Source organism: Salvia hispanica, chromosome 5, assembly GCF_023119035.1.
Source record: "Salvia hispanica cultivar TCC Black 2014 chromosome 5, UniMelb_Shisp_WGS_1.0, whole genome shotgun sequence".
NCBI classification, from domain to species: Eukaryota; Viridiplantae; Streptophyta; class Magnoliopsida; order Lamiales; family Lamiaceae; genus Salvia; species Salvia hispanica.
The window spans coordinates 22,093,013-22,107,698 of record NC_062969.1 but is presented as its reverse complement, the minus strand read 5'-3'; the positions used below and the strand labels follow the sequence as shown (position 1 = coordinate 22,107,698).

The 14,686-nt window shown below is 36.5% G+C and overlaps 1 protein-coding gene across 1 annotated transcript; it reads right to left on the bottom strand.

Moving 5' to 3' along the window:
* Window positions 1-5,458: 5,458 nt before the first annotated feature.
* On the bottom strand, window positions 5,459-14,294 carry LOC125190941 (protein MICRORCHIDIA 6-like). Its single transcript, XM_048088366.1, has 21 exons — window positions 14,076-14,294; window positions 11,518-11,871; window positions 11,233-11,307; window positions 11,099-11,133; window positions 10,548-10,626; window positions 10,322-10,411; window positions 10,179-10,254; window positions 9,299-9,377; window positions 8,971-9,099; window positions 8,712-8,810; window positions 8,459-8,560; window positions 8,246-8,383; window positions 7,914-8,006; window positions 7,470-7,521; window positions 7,282-7,393; window positions 6,949-7,109; window positions 6,713-6,828; window positions 6,429-6,508; window positions 6,195-6,237; window positions 5,860-6,005; window positions 5,459-5,678 (listed from the first exon to the last, which is right to left on the bottom strand). The coding sequence occupies exons 2-20, from the start codon at window positions 11,861-11,863 to the stop codon at window positions 5,904-5,906; spliced, it is 2,007 nt and encodes a 668-aa protein (XP_047944323.1). The 5' UTR covers window positions 11,864-11,871; window positions 14,076-14,294; the 3' UTR covers window positions 5,459-5,678; window positions 5,860-5,903.
* Window positions 14,295-14,686: the final 392 nt, after the last annotated feature.

The window sequence follows — 14,686 nt, the reverse complement described above, 5'->3', positions numbered from 1 at the left end:
TCTACATTTGTTCTCATTGGTTTCTTGATTATTGTGGTGACTCCAGCTCTAGCTCGTCATTTAGATGAAAATACATCGCTCTTGGATTCTAATACAGATGACAACAATGAAAATAATGAAATATTATGGAATATAGAGTCGCTCAAGGGCCATCACCATAGTCATGCTCCTTCTCCTCAAAGCCATGGCGAAACAAGAAACCATCGCCGCCATGCTCCTCCTCCCCAGCACCATCATTACTCTCCACCTAAGCCCCGCCACCATACTCCTCCCCAACATCACCGCCATGCTCCTCTTCCCCAGCCCTACCGCCATGCTCTTCCACCCCAACATTACAATCATGCTCCTCCTCCCCAACATCGCCACCATACTCCCCCCTGCCACCATGCTCCTCCCCAGCCCCGCCACCATGCTCCTCCTTCCGAACGCCACCATCATGGTCCTCTCCAGCCCCGCCATCATGCTCCTCCTCCCCAGCATCGTCACCATGCTCCACCCCCCAAGCACCAAAATCATGCTCATGCTCCCCATCATTACCACCTTGCTCCTACTCCTCAACATCGCCACCATATTCCTCCCCATCACCATGCTCCTCCCCAACATTACAATCATGCTCCTCCTCCCCAGCATCACCATCATGCTCTTTCACCATATTTGTTGTTGATGAAAAGAGATTAGTATTTTATTGTGATAATTTCTTATATATGAGATATAGTACTACTTTATGAATTAAAGATTTAAGATTATTAAACAGTGTTATTGATATTATCATTGAGCCAAAATTTTTAATATAGTAGTATATACTGAAGGGGTTGGCAGCGGAAGCGCATTCATGAATCAATTACATAATAATCAGATCTATTTAGCGGATTATTTAGACAAAATCTATTCGCGTAATTATCTCACGTATCATGCTCATAACTCAAATAATCACATGCTTTAAATTAAATGAAATCTAAAACATGCTGTTCTAGGGTTTAGCCATTATACCTTGATGATTCTTCAAAGAATCGAAGATAGTGGACGACGCCCACAACCGGTCTACTAAAACAAAGACTTAGACTTTGTTAAATTACTTATACATTTAAATATGCAATAATAAACATCCATTAAATGTAAAATATAACAACATTATGACAAAAATAATCTGTTTATTCATTTGGAAAATGAAATGAGAGTTTTAACAGTATTCAATCACTCGAAAGGTGATTTCTAGTATACAAACTCTAACATATACTCCCTCCGTCCCAATAAATATGAAACATTTGGTTTCCGACACGGGATTTTATGCGGTGTTGTTTTGTGAGTTAATGAAGAGAGAGTAAAGTAAGAGAGAGAGAAAAGTAGAGAGAGTGATGCTTCCATTTTAGAAAACGTTTCATTATTAGTGGGACAACCCAAAAAGGAAAACGTTGCATTTCTAATGGGACAGATGGAGTATATAGGATTGTGTTGTATACAAAATTAATTTTAAATGCAAAACGCAAAATCATAACATCTAGGTCATTATTGTTTGATATCTTAGAGTTGATTGTTAGTTGGTATTTAGTTAATTTTAGAGATTCTGGGTTGTGATTAATTCATAGTGTCCAACATACTGCAAAGAAAATGTTCATGAACTAAAAACAAACTAATAACGAATTCCATGTTATTTAGCAATCACTTTTCATGTTAAATTCTAAATCGCAAATAGTGCATAATTTTTTCATAAGGTGAGTATTAAACGCTACACAATGACTCGCCTTTATTTTACAAGATATTATCGCAAGTGTACGAGGCTATCGTAGTGTTGGGTAAGGTAAGAGTGCCATTTCTACATAGATTATTTAAAGAACTTAATTACCTCAAGTTAGGATCATTCACTATTTAGATGATGCAAGAAGAGTTTTATTTTACTAAATTCTAAGATGATAAAATGATTCAATAAAAACCAATGCAAGATATGGTGGAAGGTATAGGATCCAATAACAAAGATATATTTTTGAATTAATCAAGTTATAACCTCTATCTCTATGTGTCTCTAGAATTGTTAGAACGATCACTATTGTAAATTTGGCCCTCTCTCGTGCACCTAACCTGTGGATTAAACTCTAACACCGAAGTCTCATTTAAATGCTTTAAGTGTTAGAGTTTGTATATTAGAAATCACGTTTTGAGTGATTGAATACTGTAAAACTCTTATTTTATTTTCCAAGGAATAAAACAGATTATTTTTGTCATAATATTGTTATGTTTTACATTTAATGGATGTTATTGCATGTTTAAATGTATAAGTTAACTTGACAAAGTCTAAGTCTTTGTTTTAGTAGACCGGTTGTGGGCGGCGTCCACTTTAAGGTAACACGGTCAGTCCTAAACAAAGGAAAAGAAGAATTTCACAACCTAGATGGAATTAGACGATCCATCGAGAAAGGTTGCAATGTCAGTCGGCATATTTCTAAGCCTTACTGAAATAAGATGACATTGGTGTGGTATAGCACTGAACGGATCTAACAAAGCAAGACTTGTCCTTGGGCTATCTACTGAAAGGCAAGGTCTTGATAAATATTTATTTTTTAATCAATGTAGGTTAGCATTGAGCATACGGTATTGATTATGCATTACTTTAACTTACCAAATGGTGCGGGGTTTTCGCAACCCAATAAGCCTGGTATATTGGGTAGTGGTGATTAATATCTAGCGGTGCTAGGATTGCTATTATGTTGAATCGTGCGCGAGGTGAGTCTCGTTTGATAACATCCTCAAGAGGAGCGCGAAATGAGGTTTTATTATTCGGAACCTAGCTAGTTGGAGTTTGATTACTCTATGAATAATAAATAAGCGTTTCATGCCGAGTCCACTCTTGGAATTAATAAGAAGTTAATTAATTAAGTCCATAGCAGACATTAATTAATTAATGGACATTTTTATCTTAAGAGCGGGAAATAAATATCAAGCAACGGAAATCCGGATTATTTATAATTTCGGATTTAGATGGGGAGAGTTCAATATTACTTCTGTAGTGGTTGCTCGTAATATTCCAATTAAAGCTTATATTAAATTGTGGGTTCAATTTAATTAGTAAAAAGTAAATTGGATGAGCCCATATCCAAAACCTTCCATAGATCCCTGTCTGAGCCCAATATGTGACTTAATATAAATAGGAGAATAAAGGAGACAGAAAATACACTTATTTTTCTTCATAAATTTCGTCCCCCTCTCTACATAGGAAAGGGACGATTTTTCTCCTTCGTGGGAAAGGTTTTCCGTCTTCTTTATTTAAGTCCTAGTATACTGGTGAGATCAGTCCACCCTGATATCAGTTTACAGTCCAGAAACCAGACAGAAGATTCGTGGTTTAGTACTGAAGATCTTCACGTGGAGAAGGCGCTGGCTATCTTCGATTCTTTAGACAATCATCAAGGTAAAATAGCTAAACCGTAGAAAAGCATGTTTTAGGTATTAATTAATCTAAAGCATGATTTATTTGAGTTATGAGCATGATACATGTGATAATTGCGCGAATAGAATTTGTCTAAATAATCTGCTAAATAGATCGGGATTATTATGTAATCGATTTAAACGCACGCTTCCGCTGCCAACCCCTTCAGGGAGGACATTGATGTCGTTGTTCGACCCGGCTACCCCAAAATACGCATGTCAAATCCACAGCCGGTAGTCAACTACGGCTTCGAGGATCATCGTGGGATTCTTGCCTTTGAAGCCGGTCGTGTACATCCCTTTCCAGACGGTGGGGCAGTTCTTACACTCCCAATGCATACAATCTATGCTGCCCAACATCCCGGGAAACCCGTGCATAACCATTAGATCCTGACAGTCTTTGGGAGTAGACTTCTGAAGATACCTCTCCCCGAATATCTCAATGACGCCCTGACAAAAATACTTGAGACATTCGCGGGCAGTCGTCTCGCCGATGTGTGGAGGTACTCGTCGAACATGTCGGTCGCGCCTCCGTAGGCCAACTGCCTAATTGCTGCAGTGCACTTCTGTATAGGTGAGTGACTGGGTTTGCCACTCGCATCCAACCTGAACCGGAAATACTTGTACCGCGCTCTAAAGCATTCACGATACGCATAAATAGATCGCGGTGCATTCTAAAACGCCGCCTGAAAAAGTTATCCCCAAACCGCGGCTACTCAGCGATATAGTCGTCAAACAACTGTTGGTGTGCAGCGACGGCGTCTCGGGGTACTACATCTCGATGCTGGATGCGGCGAGGTACCATCGGCTGCTGCTGCAGCAAGGCCGCTTGTATCGGGCGATTTATCTCCGCAGACGTATAGGCCCGCAACTCTTCGTTAATTCGCCGCCTTACGTCATCAGCACCCCCACCACTACCACCCGCACTACTACCGCTACCACTACCACTACCACTAGCCATTTTGAAATGTAGAGAGAAAGAAGAGAAATTCGTTAATACAAGTGGTGCAAATGAAATGAATTGCAATAAGCCATATATATAGATTTTTGAAAAAAAAAATGAAAAATAGTATTCGTCCGTCGAGCACCCACAATAGCGGACGAGCGGACGGACGATCACATTATCCTAGCACTCATCCACTTTTGTGGATACTCTAATATAAGTAAAATTGCAGGCGGTGGTCAAATAAGACTAGGGTTATGCTGCTAATTGGCTTCAAAATGGGCTTTTTTTTTCAAATTCTTAATATTGCTTCATTTCTTTTTCTTTTATATACTACTCCTACTCCTACTTCTATATTTTTTTTAATACGTACCGCTTTCCTTAAACGCAAAGTAATTATAACTTGTTTTATGTTAATTCAATTTACTACTGAGATTAGTCAAGCATGAACATGAAAAATATTAAACTCTTGAATTACATGTTTTCTGCAATCAATTACTTCCTAAACATTGAATTATGATCTTGTATTCATCCAAACATATGCATTTGTCATAAATCTTCGCAATAGAACATGTGCGATTTATAAGAGCATTACCTGCAGTTTTATAGATTTATATATAGAGGCTTAGGATCATTTATATTTACCCAATACTAAAAAGAGACTTTTGGTTTAAAAAATCGATCATGAATTAATCATAAATTAAAACTCTTGGTGTGCAAACGAATTACAATTTACAAACGTGGTGTAACCCTAAACCAACAAAAGATTCTTACATATTTCACACAAGTTTTTATTTATTTATTTATTTAGTTTTCTATAGTACTATTGTTTTCGAGCTCATAGTTATATATTGGAGGGGACGACGAGTGTCTCGCCCTCCTAACACCATTTAAGCAGATTACACTTTTTTATTGAAATATAAATTTTCTTTTACAATGAATTGTTGGTAAGGGATTTGAGTCATTAATCGAACTTAATTTGTTGTTCTTAAATAAAGAGTATATTAAAAATTCAGCAACATCAGGAATCATTTTTGTGGTAAGGGATAAGAAAAGGGGGAAATGAGCCAAAACATTTACCCTACTTAATTTACACAAAACTACATCAATATAAAAGGCAAATTACATAACTAAATACCACTAAATGTTTACAAAAGGGTAAGTGTTACTTGTTCAAACCTATGCACATTTTCTTGCATGTGCCCAACATAAGTATAATAACAAATTTGTTCATAACGTTATAAACGGGCTCATATCAGTGTCCTCGCACCCGGAATCGGGACTGTTTTGCGCGCCTAGGCACTTTGGCTAGAACCTGGAGTGCCACTTATGGAAATGAGCTCAAATTCCCGTAGTCCGGACACGGACATGGAAAAATTGCGAAGTGATGAATCTGTTTATTACTATCCTTATGTTGGGATACTACTATCCTTGTGATGGGACAAGGACACAAAAATGCAAAACGCGCTTAGATTAAGACAATTTGTAACATTTACCTTACCAAAAATTTCAGTAAAAGGAGCAGGCATGTCTAGGTTCCCTAATTGCCCTTTCCCTTCACTTTCTCCAACATTTTCGTTTCTAGCAGCAAGCGAGCATACTCACGACGCTCTTTTTGTATTTCATCTTTGAGTTTTGTAATCTGCATAGAAAAGAATGAAAAGCTCTAAATTTCATGTCCTCAAATTGATATGATATACCAAAATGCAGCTCATAGATAGTGCATTATGGACAAGATCTCTATACCACAATTCATTTTCATGTAATCAGTGAAAATATCCTTTGGTTTAAACAAATATTCAAAATGTCTTAAACAGCAAAACATCGATACCTTGAGATTGAGCTCTTTGTCTGTCTCCTCGTATTCCTTGAATCTGAGATACAGACAGGTGCAAAATTGTGTAAGCGTGGGTATAGACATTCAGAACTCGCAAGCATATTACTTATTATCATTGATTGTGGAAGAGAATTAGAGTCGCCTTTGGCAGGTTTTTGTTTTCATAGGCTGATATAAAGCTGTTAGTCATAGTTAACAAGTGCATTAGTTCTATGATACAAGACTTACTGAGCGTGGAGTTTTTGGTTATCTTGAATTATCTTAACAGCAGCATCAGCAACTTGAAACGCTCTGGCAGGAATAGCATGCTGCATCAAGAAAAAACAGATAGCATCAGGTTTTACAAGTCTGGATGGCTTTGTTATGAAAAAAATACAGAACACTAAGCAATTAAAGCTATTTCCATAACCAAACTGATTTCATCAGTTTGGTTTCTAGAATTTGTTACCCTACAAAGGAGAAAACTTGGATTTATGCTACGGGGAGCTAATGATTATAAAAGACGAAAGCACCTGTAGTACATCTCCGCCGAGAGCACTGTCAACAGGTCTCAACCCTGTGCGTCCCATCCTATTTACCCTTCCAGGCTCCACAATTTGCTCGTTTCTTTTCCTTTTGAGAGTTCCTCCTGTGCAATTTCAGTGCATAATGAGTTTTAAAATTGTTTGTTACCTTAGCAGGCATACTTCAGTAAAGAGATTCAGAGATGTGATGAAGGCTGATACATCAACATATTCTGAGTTCTTACCCACTGTGTTTTGATGGAAGGACGGTAAGGAGTCCCTAGTCAGCACCACAGGTTGATATATACCAGGTCCACGATCTGACTTAGGACTAGGTGTCACTTGATGTGTCATTGGTCGAGGAGCTTTCATAACTTTATAGCCAATGAGTCCACAATGGTAATCCCTGTCAAAGCAGAATATTATAGCATAGACGGTATGATCCATCAAGGACATAATATTCATTGCAATTTATATAAAAGCCTTTAAAGTTAGAGGACAGAGACAGGAAAGCTCAAATTCCTTGATTTTGGGTATAAACTTTTCTTCTTTTTTCCTTCCTGAAATTGATCACTAACCAGTATTCTACTGTCATGTCTTTCAGACGGGCTTCAAGCTTTTCGAAAACTGGGGTTTTCTCGAAGTCCTGTTTGTTGTGAGTAGGCTTAATAAAGTTTGCTTCCAAAATCCCTGCCATGTTGTGTAGTATCAAATTTATGCAATTCAGGAGAAAAATACAAAACCTGGCATTATACAAAATTCTTACCAACAACTCCTCTGCCTCTGTTTGTAGCATAGCTTACAACATGCCAAAATGGCTGCAATGAAGAGAAACAAAATAGGTTAAACTGTAGGTAGAATGGTAGATAAAGCCAGTATTAGAGATCTTAGATTAGATATTAGAAAAAGGAAAAGGATGTAAAAGGAGCAATCATAAGAATTCAGAATATCACAATGCCTTTACTATAAGAAGTCTAGAGGGACACAGGACTGACTGAATGACTCATTGTTGGCAAAGCTATATATAGTAAGTGGAGAAAGGGTAGATAAATTTTTCCTAACAAATGTTAAAATGTCAGAATTCAGAGTGCATCATCTAAAATGCTTGATTTGCCTCAGGAAGCGACACTATACTTGCTAGAATTCAGTTTAACTATATTTCTGCTAGCGACAATATCGAAAGATTGATGAATACAGTAAAAGCAGTCACCAGTATCAGTCTATTCTTGTGGTAGACATTAAAACCATGTATATTTACGGCTGGAGCTTCCTTGAGGAAGCCAATTGTTGTGATGACAGGTTCCTGCAATCAGTAAAATAAGGATGATATATCTCCACAATTCAACCTGATCAGAGGCTAAATAACCAAAGCAAACAATTATTGAGTTAAAAGGCCAATGCAAAACAATATCTCTGATGAGTCTTGTTTAGGTATATTTAAGCATTCACTTACACGTAATTAATATTCTGTATACAAATATGTGCAATATATGCACAGCTAACTCATGTATCACTATAAAATTTGCAGAAATAAATCCATACCTCAACATTTTGAGGTTTGTACCGTATGAATTGCGGAAATTTGAGATCCAATCCAACGTTATGATACTCAACAATTTGACCACGCAATACTATGCAAAAGTTCGCAGGATATCGCAAGTATAAAATAGACAAATATGCCTGCAGAAAAAAGAAGGCCAAGTGTAAGCAAGTATTTACAGATTATTCAGATACACATATTTGGCACAAACTTACACGAAGTGAATGCTTAAGACGATTAGCAAGATGCTGTTCATTTGGGTTCGTCTTAGAGGAAATTTTGGCATTATCTGTAGTGTTCCGACAGAGACAAATATCCTGATATATAAAACTCAAATGAGGATGATTATGAAAATTCATGTAAATATTACCAAGTAGGCAAATTAAAAAGGAGAACTGACACTGCAATAAGTTCAATCACACCCCACAATAATAACTCTTCTCACGAAATGTAGCAGTTAACACAAACCTCTGGGTCTGAATCAAAATCGAGCTCCAATTTTCCATCATTGTTATGCCATAAATTGTAGACTATTATCTTGGTACCATGAGAGCCAATGTCATCAAACTGCAAGATAGATACAAAAGGAGTTCAATAAGTACATTAAAGATGTAATACAATCAACCAATGAAAGGCGCAGAGATAATGAGAAGGAATTTCAATAAATTAAACAAGACAATATTTTTTTAAAATGGCTATGCATTAGTTCCCTGGATGCTCTACGTACTTGCTTCAGAAGATCAGCTTCAGTCGTAAAAGGAGACCACTGTAAGAGGGTGGAAAGATTATTATTTAGATGTTGTTCAGCGTGTAATGAATTCCATGTGCTTGTATGTGAATCAAACTCATAATCAACCTGCGTTGCAAAGAGAACCTGATCTATAAAGTATGTTTAGCACATATTAATCAGAAAAAAGATGCACCACAATAGAAGGAAAATTGCTAATTTTAAACATGTAGCTCCAGGAGAATTTTCTGCTAAAGAAATCTCTACAAATAGAAGTCCTGTAAACATTTATACAAATTACAACTTAAGATGGGAACTAAACACTCACCATCGGGACAACTATTCTATCCTGGCCTGTTTGTTTTAAAAATGTATAAGATAGCAGACCTACACTTTGGGTCATTTTCCTGGATGAGAAAAGAAAAGTAATGAAGAATCATATAGTCAACAGCAGCAAACAATGCAATGTAAAGTATGCAGCGGGACAGAATATTCAAGCTTCTCTAAATACTTTCTTCCTTAACAATGAGAATATTGAAAACTAAATAAAAATAGATCCACTAAATTATCAGTTTACGATAAAAATAAATGGAAGTGAGTGAGGATCAAGAAGAATGTCAAGAAGAAGATTGTGGCAGCATTTCGGGATGGTTCAGTGTATCTGAAAACAACAACTTCAATACAATTTCTCTATTTTTTTAATGAAGTAATCAAATTGTATCGATTAGTTAAAACTCATTCAGTTCTCAGAAATGACATGTATTCATTTTTCTCATGGTTTTGATTTTGTATTATCTAAAAAAACTGGCAGTCTAACGAAATTATACTCCAACTAACACCATATCCTATAAACTCTTGTATCAACGGAGTAGACTAGATCCAACCCCTTCAGGACCTAGTAGTATTCGTAAGATCTGTTTCATGGGTAGAAAACAAGCAAATATACATTAATACATATATACAAGCCCTGTAAACATGTAGCTCCAGGAGAATTTTCTGCTAAACATGTATTCGTAAGATCTGTTTCATGGGTAGAAAACAAGCAAATATACATTAATACATATATACAAGCCCTGTAAACCCCCCACACACACACACCACCACCACAATAAATAAAATAATGATAATGATAATAAAAATAATAATCATAATAACAATGATAATACTAATATTAACAATAAGCCTTGAACAAAAGAAAGCAAAGAAACCTGTCCCACATGGAGCGGCTGAAGACAACAACATCAGCCCCGAGTCTCATAGAACTGGTCTTAAACCCATTTCCATCTGAAAAGCTTTAAGTCAAAATCTTACTGTCATACTGAAGAAATAAAAAATAAATTTTCATACTAACACTGTCCAATTGTAGTTTTTGAATGCTTGTCTGAAAACCCAAAACTAATGCAACGCCGCATTGCATCAGGGTTCATTCCACCACCATCATCTAATAGAAGAGAAGTAAAATTACAATCATGCATCACTCATTCTTGTCAAGGGAAAGGTGTGAGCATAAACCATTATCATTCCTAAAGAGTTGATTATTATTTTTTTCATAAGTCTGAGTTTGAAATATTAAGTACCTTGAATCAACAAAGCTGTAGTTCCATCCCTGGGATTAGAGATCTTGTCAACAACAACAAAGGTGGCCCCATTTTGTACCTATTCATAAACGAGACATGGAATACAAAACCAATATAAATCAAAACATCACTTGTGCAAACAGGAGAATAATATATACCACAAGTGATGACATATTCTTGTCTGCTGATTGCTAATTAAACAAAACAAAATGTAATTGCAAAAGACATTCCTTTGGCAAGTCAAATTGATTCACAACCTACATGCTTAATCTTTCTCACCACATGCAAGAGTGCATTACGGTATTAGCAAATTTGCAAACATGATCTCCAGGGACTGTGTAATATGTTCACAAACAACATGAATCTAATCTCTTAAAGAAAAGGTACATGCAGAACCTACGAGCAAAGTTGGTTTGCACAAAGATGAAATTGTAACTATGCAGCAGCAATGATATTCATCAACAGAAGCAAATTACCATCATAAACATAAGATGACAATGTAAAGACAAGAAAAGTAAAGAAAAAAATAATTATGATAGATAAAAGATTACCTCATCAATCGAATTATCAAGCAGTTCTGCCACAGCTGTTAACATGGGTCAGGAATAAGAGGAATGGGAATAAGTAAGATGTCCAATATGATATAACTAAGACAAAATAGGGTACAATATCAAAAGATTCATACCACCAAAGGCCCACTTATGAGAAGTAGCATTAGAGTGAAGAAACTTAGGGTGTATATGAAGATAGCCAGTGCGATCTGCCAATTAAAAAAAGAATCCTTGATTAACATGTAAAGGTCATATAAAGACTACATTATCCTCAATGATATTCATGAGCTATCAAAATCCTACTATACAGACAACTGCACGAGTTTGAAACCCTTTTGGGCGTCACATGCACATTTTAGCTAGCGTTCTGAAAAATTGAAATTATGGCCAACCAAGTTAGATTTCAGATCGAAAAGTACTTAGACATGGTGGTTTAGAAATAAGCATGTCCTCATAGTCTCCGGCTCTCCAGAACTGTCGACAAATGGGGGCTGGAGATATTGATGATGTCGAGCAAAAGCCAGAATCATCAATTGGAGAGCACTCAACACCCTGGACACTATTTGGAGCACTTAAAACAGTCAATCTTCTAATATTTTCAGATTCAGTCCTTCTAACAATTGAATTGGATTCTTCATGACAGATTGAATCATATATTTGTGACTCATTTTCTTGCAAAGATCTTCTGATATCTTGCTCCAAATTAACAGCATTCATGCCAAGCTCTCCAAGACTGTTGTTGCTATATAGGTTCATGGAACTCATCTTAGGGACTGGAAAAATGAAACACAAATCAGTTACCAAATGTACCATTAACATTTGTAGATTTACTAACAGGGTAAGTTGTATGAGGCAAAGCAGGACTTAAAGAAAAAGAATAAACCAGGAAACAAAAATGACAAATTTTAACAAAAAACTGAAGGTCTGGACATAAGACCTTGATTCAAGAATCAAAAACACCAGAAACATGTTTGTAAACTAACTTGAAAATTAGAGGGAAAAAGTTAGCAGTAAACATTTTTATGCATTACTTGAAAAGGGGAACAAACGGTGAGCAGAAACAGCATTTTAAATCATGTAAGAGAATTTTGGATATCGGCATATCTTTTGTTTCTATGTCCAGGAGTAATTTCGCTATTTTGCCAAAAAGGGAAATGACTCACTTAAGACGGGACGTCCCAAAAAGGAATATGAGTCGCTTATGGTGGGTCCGAGCAGATATAGATAAACCATTTTAGCATGCTAAAGACAAAAACACAGCCATATTTGAAAATAAAAAGAATGATAAGGATTTGGGCTTTTCTTTTCAGCTACGAAAAAAAGATATGGGGTTTGGACTTTGGACAATGAGCATTGCAAAATCTCTGCAATTAAACACCAATTTTATTTTATTTTTTTTGGTTTTCTCATCTAGATGATGAGTTTCATCTTACAAAAATAAACCCAACACAATAACAAAAACAAGAAAAAGAAATCAGAATTGGCCGCACGCATGCCTCCACACGAGACTACATCAGAGGATGGTGCCAGGCCAGGGATATTTTGCACTACATTTTTCCTATACAATTACAACAATACAAAGGTGGCTATTTATAAGAAACAATAGCCCTGATCCAGCCCTAATTACACGCCAACCCAAACTAACAAAACATGCCCAAAAATTTTGGGCCAGGTGAGTAGTACTTTCAAGCTCCATATCTCAACATTTTAATGGCAAAAGACGCTAGACATACAATGGTTATTGTGGCCAGCAGTGAGATTGGATGTCATAGGAAGTGGCAGCAATGGCAATGAGGACCAAATTCAAGTTGCCGACCCCCCAAAATCAAGAAACGGAACTGTAGAGGAAATTTAACCAATGTTTTCTTCATCACAAAAATGATTAATGCAGTCATGCTAATGGTAAGGTACTGTGTATATATGGTGTGGGAGGTACTGTGTTCCATGCAGCTGCACCAATGAGAACCCTTTGTTTTCAGCCATGGGCGTCAGTGCTGGGAACTGGAAGAAGGTGAAGGAGCACTCCACCGTGTTGATTGTCATTCGGTTAATTATAAAATTAAAGTGGCGAAACTGATTAATTGGGTTCCTTCTTGCTCAATGTGTACCTTTGCTTCAGTTCTAAACTTTTAAGTATCATCCAACATTAGTCCATATGCCATAATTCCTCTAAATGATTCTCCAACTTAAAGCCCCTGAAAGCTACATAGAACCTAATTTTCAATAAATACAGATAACAGTACACCGCTTTGACCATCTGTACTGTACCTACTACATCATGAGCTTAACCAGAGAGGGAGAAGCATATTGTTTTACATTGTTAACATGTGTAGCTCCATTGACGATCGTGAAGAGGAGAACGATAATCGTCAAGTTAAGAAGGATAAAAGACCACCTAAATCCCATGCATATTTACAGCAACTCAAGGTGGCAGCATGTCAATCCAAAATTGCAATTGTTGAAAGTGTGATCAAGATCACTGAGGTTAAAACTAAGGACACATCAGCTGAATAGGAGCCATGTCAATGTGCTCCTAGCTGGATGAAGTGTTGATGAGAGAAAGGAAGAGACTGGCCAGTGCATAGCTTAGTACATTTAGCTTGTTGGGAGACAGTTATGCTATTTCAATAGTATATTAGTATTTGTTTGTTGTTAAGATTTGATTCTCTTCTAGTTTCTTTAATAAATTACTATAAGCAGTGACAACAGCTGTGTATTGTTCCATGTAATCCAAATTAAATCCAATAAAAAATTGAGAGCACATTTCCTCTTTTAGCTAAAAGCTTCGCATTACTCTCATGGCTTCCGCCATAACCCCTTTCATACATAAACGGAATAACACTAAAAATGTGTTTAGGTCAGAGCTACTCCTGAATAAATCGACAACGAGCACAATTGTGCGTAATAGCCACAGAAAATGAGCAAACAAAAGTATATTGAAGCAACGATAAACATGAGTGAGGGCATGTAGCCATACCTCGAAATCCGCGCGGCTCGAAGCTGCATGCAGTTCGGAGATAATGGATGAATTTCGTCCCAATTTCAGCACCAACAACTGGAATTTGGAGTTCCGACGGTTAGGATCGCCCAAAACAGAGTTCCCTAAAATGAAATCCTCTTTAAATGTAGTACGAATAATATGATCAGCAACACTGCTCTTTCACATTTCCATTTCTTCGGTAAAAGAATTTCGAGCTTCAACGGCAGTAGAAGAGCTCATGCCGCCAATTTGTTGAGATGATTTTTTCAAAATATTAATGACTGAGATTGTGATGTTGTTCAACACAGTGATGATTCTGGAAAACTAAAGAATAAAACTCACATTTATGAGTTTTATACGACAGCTGTATATCCCCATATTAATTGTGATACGTTCTATTCAATCACATTTTATCAATATAAGATAAGATACATAAAATGAGAAATAACGTAAAATATATGAAAAAAAATATGAATAGATTAACTTAGAAAAGATGAAATAAATCGTAAATTCATATACTACCTAAATAAATGAATGTATCAAATTTAATTTTAAACATGGCTTATTTCATTTTACTTTATTAGCTACGCATTATAGTCCATGGCAAC

Excerpts from the sequence above, each read along its gene's own strand:
- LOC125190941 (XM_048088366.1), bottom strand. The coding sequence starts at position 11,863 with ATGAGTTCCATGAACCTATATAGCAACAACAGTCTTGGAGAGCTTGGC. Across the intron at positions 9,378-10,178 it reads AGCCGCTCCATGTGGGACAG|GAAAATGACCCAAAGTGTAG; the intron begins GTTTCTTTGCTT and ends TTTCTCATCCAG. Across the intron at positions 7,394-7,469 it reads CAGAGGCAGAGGAGTTGTTG|GGATTTTGGAAGCAAACTTT; the intron begins GTAAGAATTTTG and ends ACAACATGGCAG.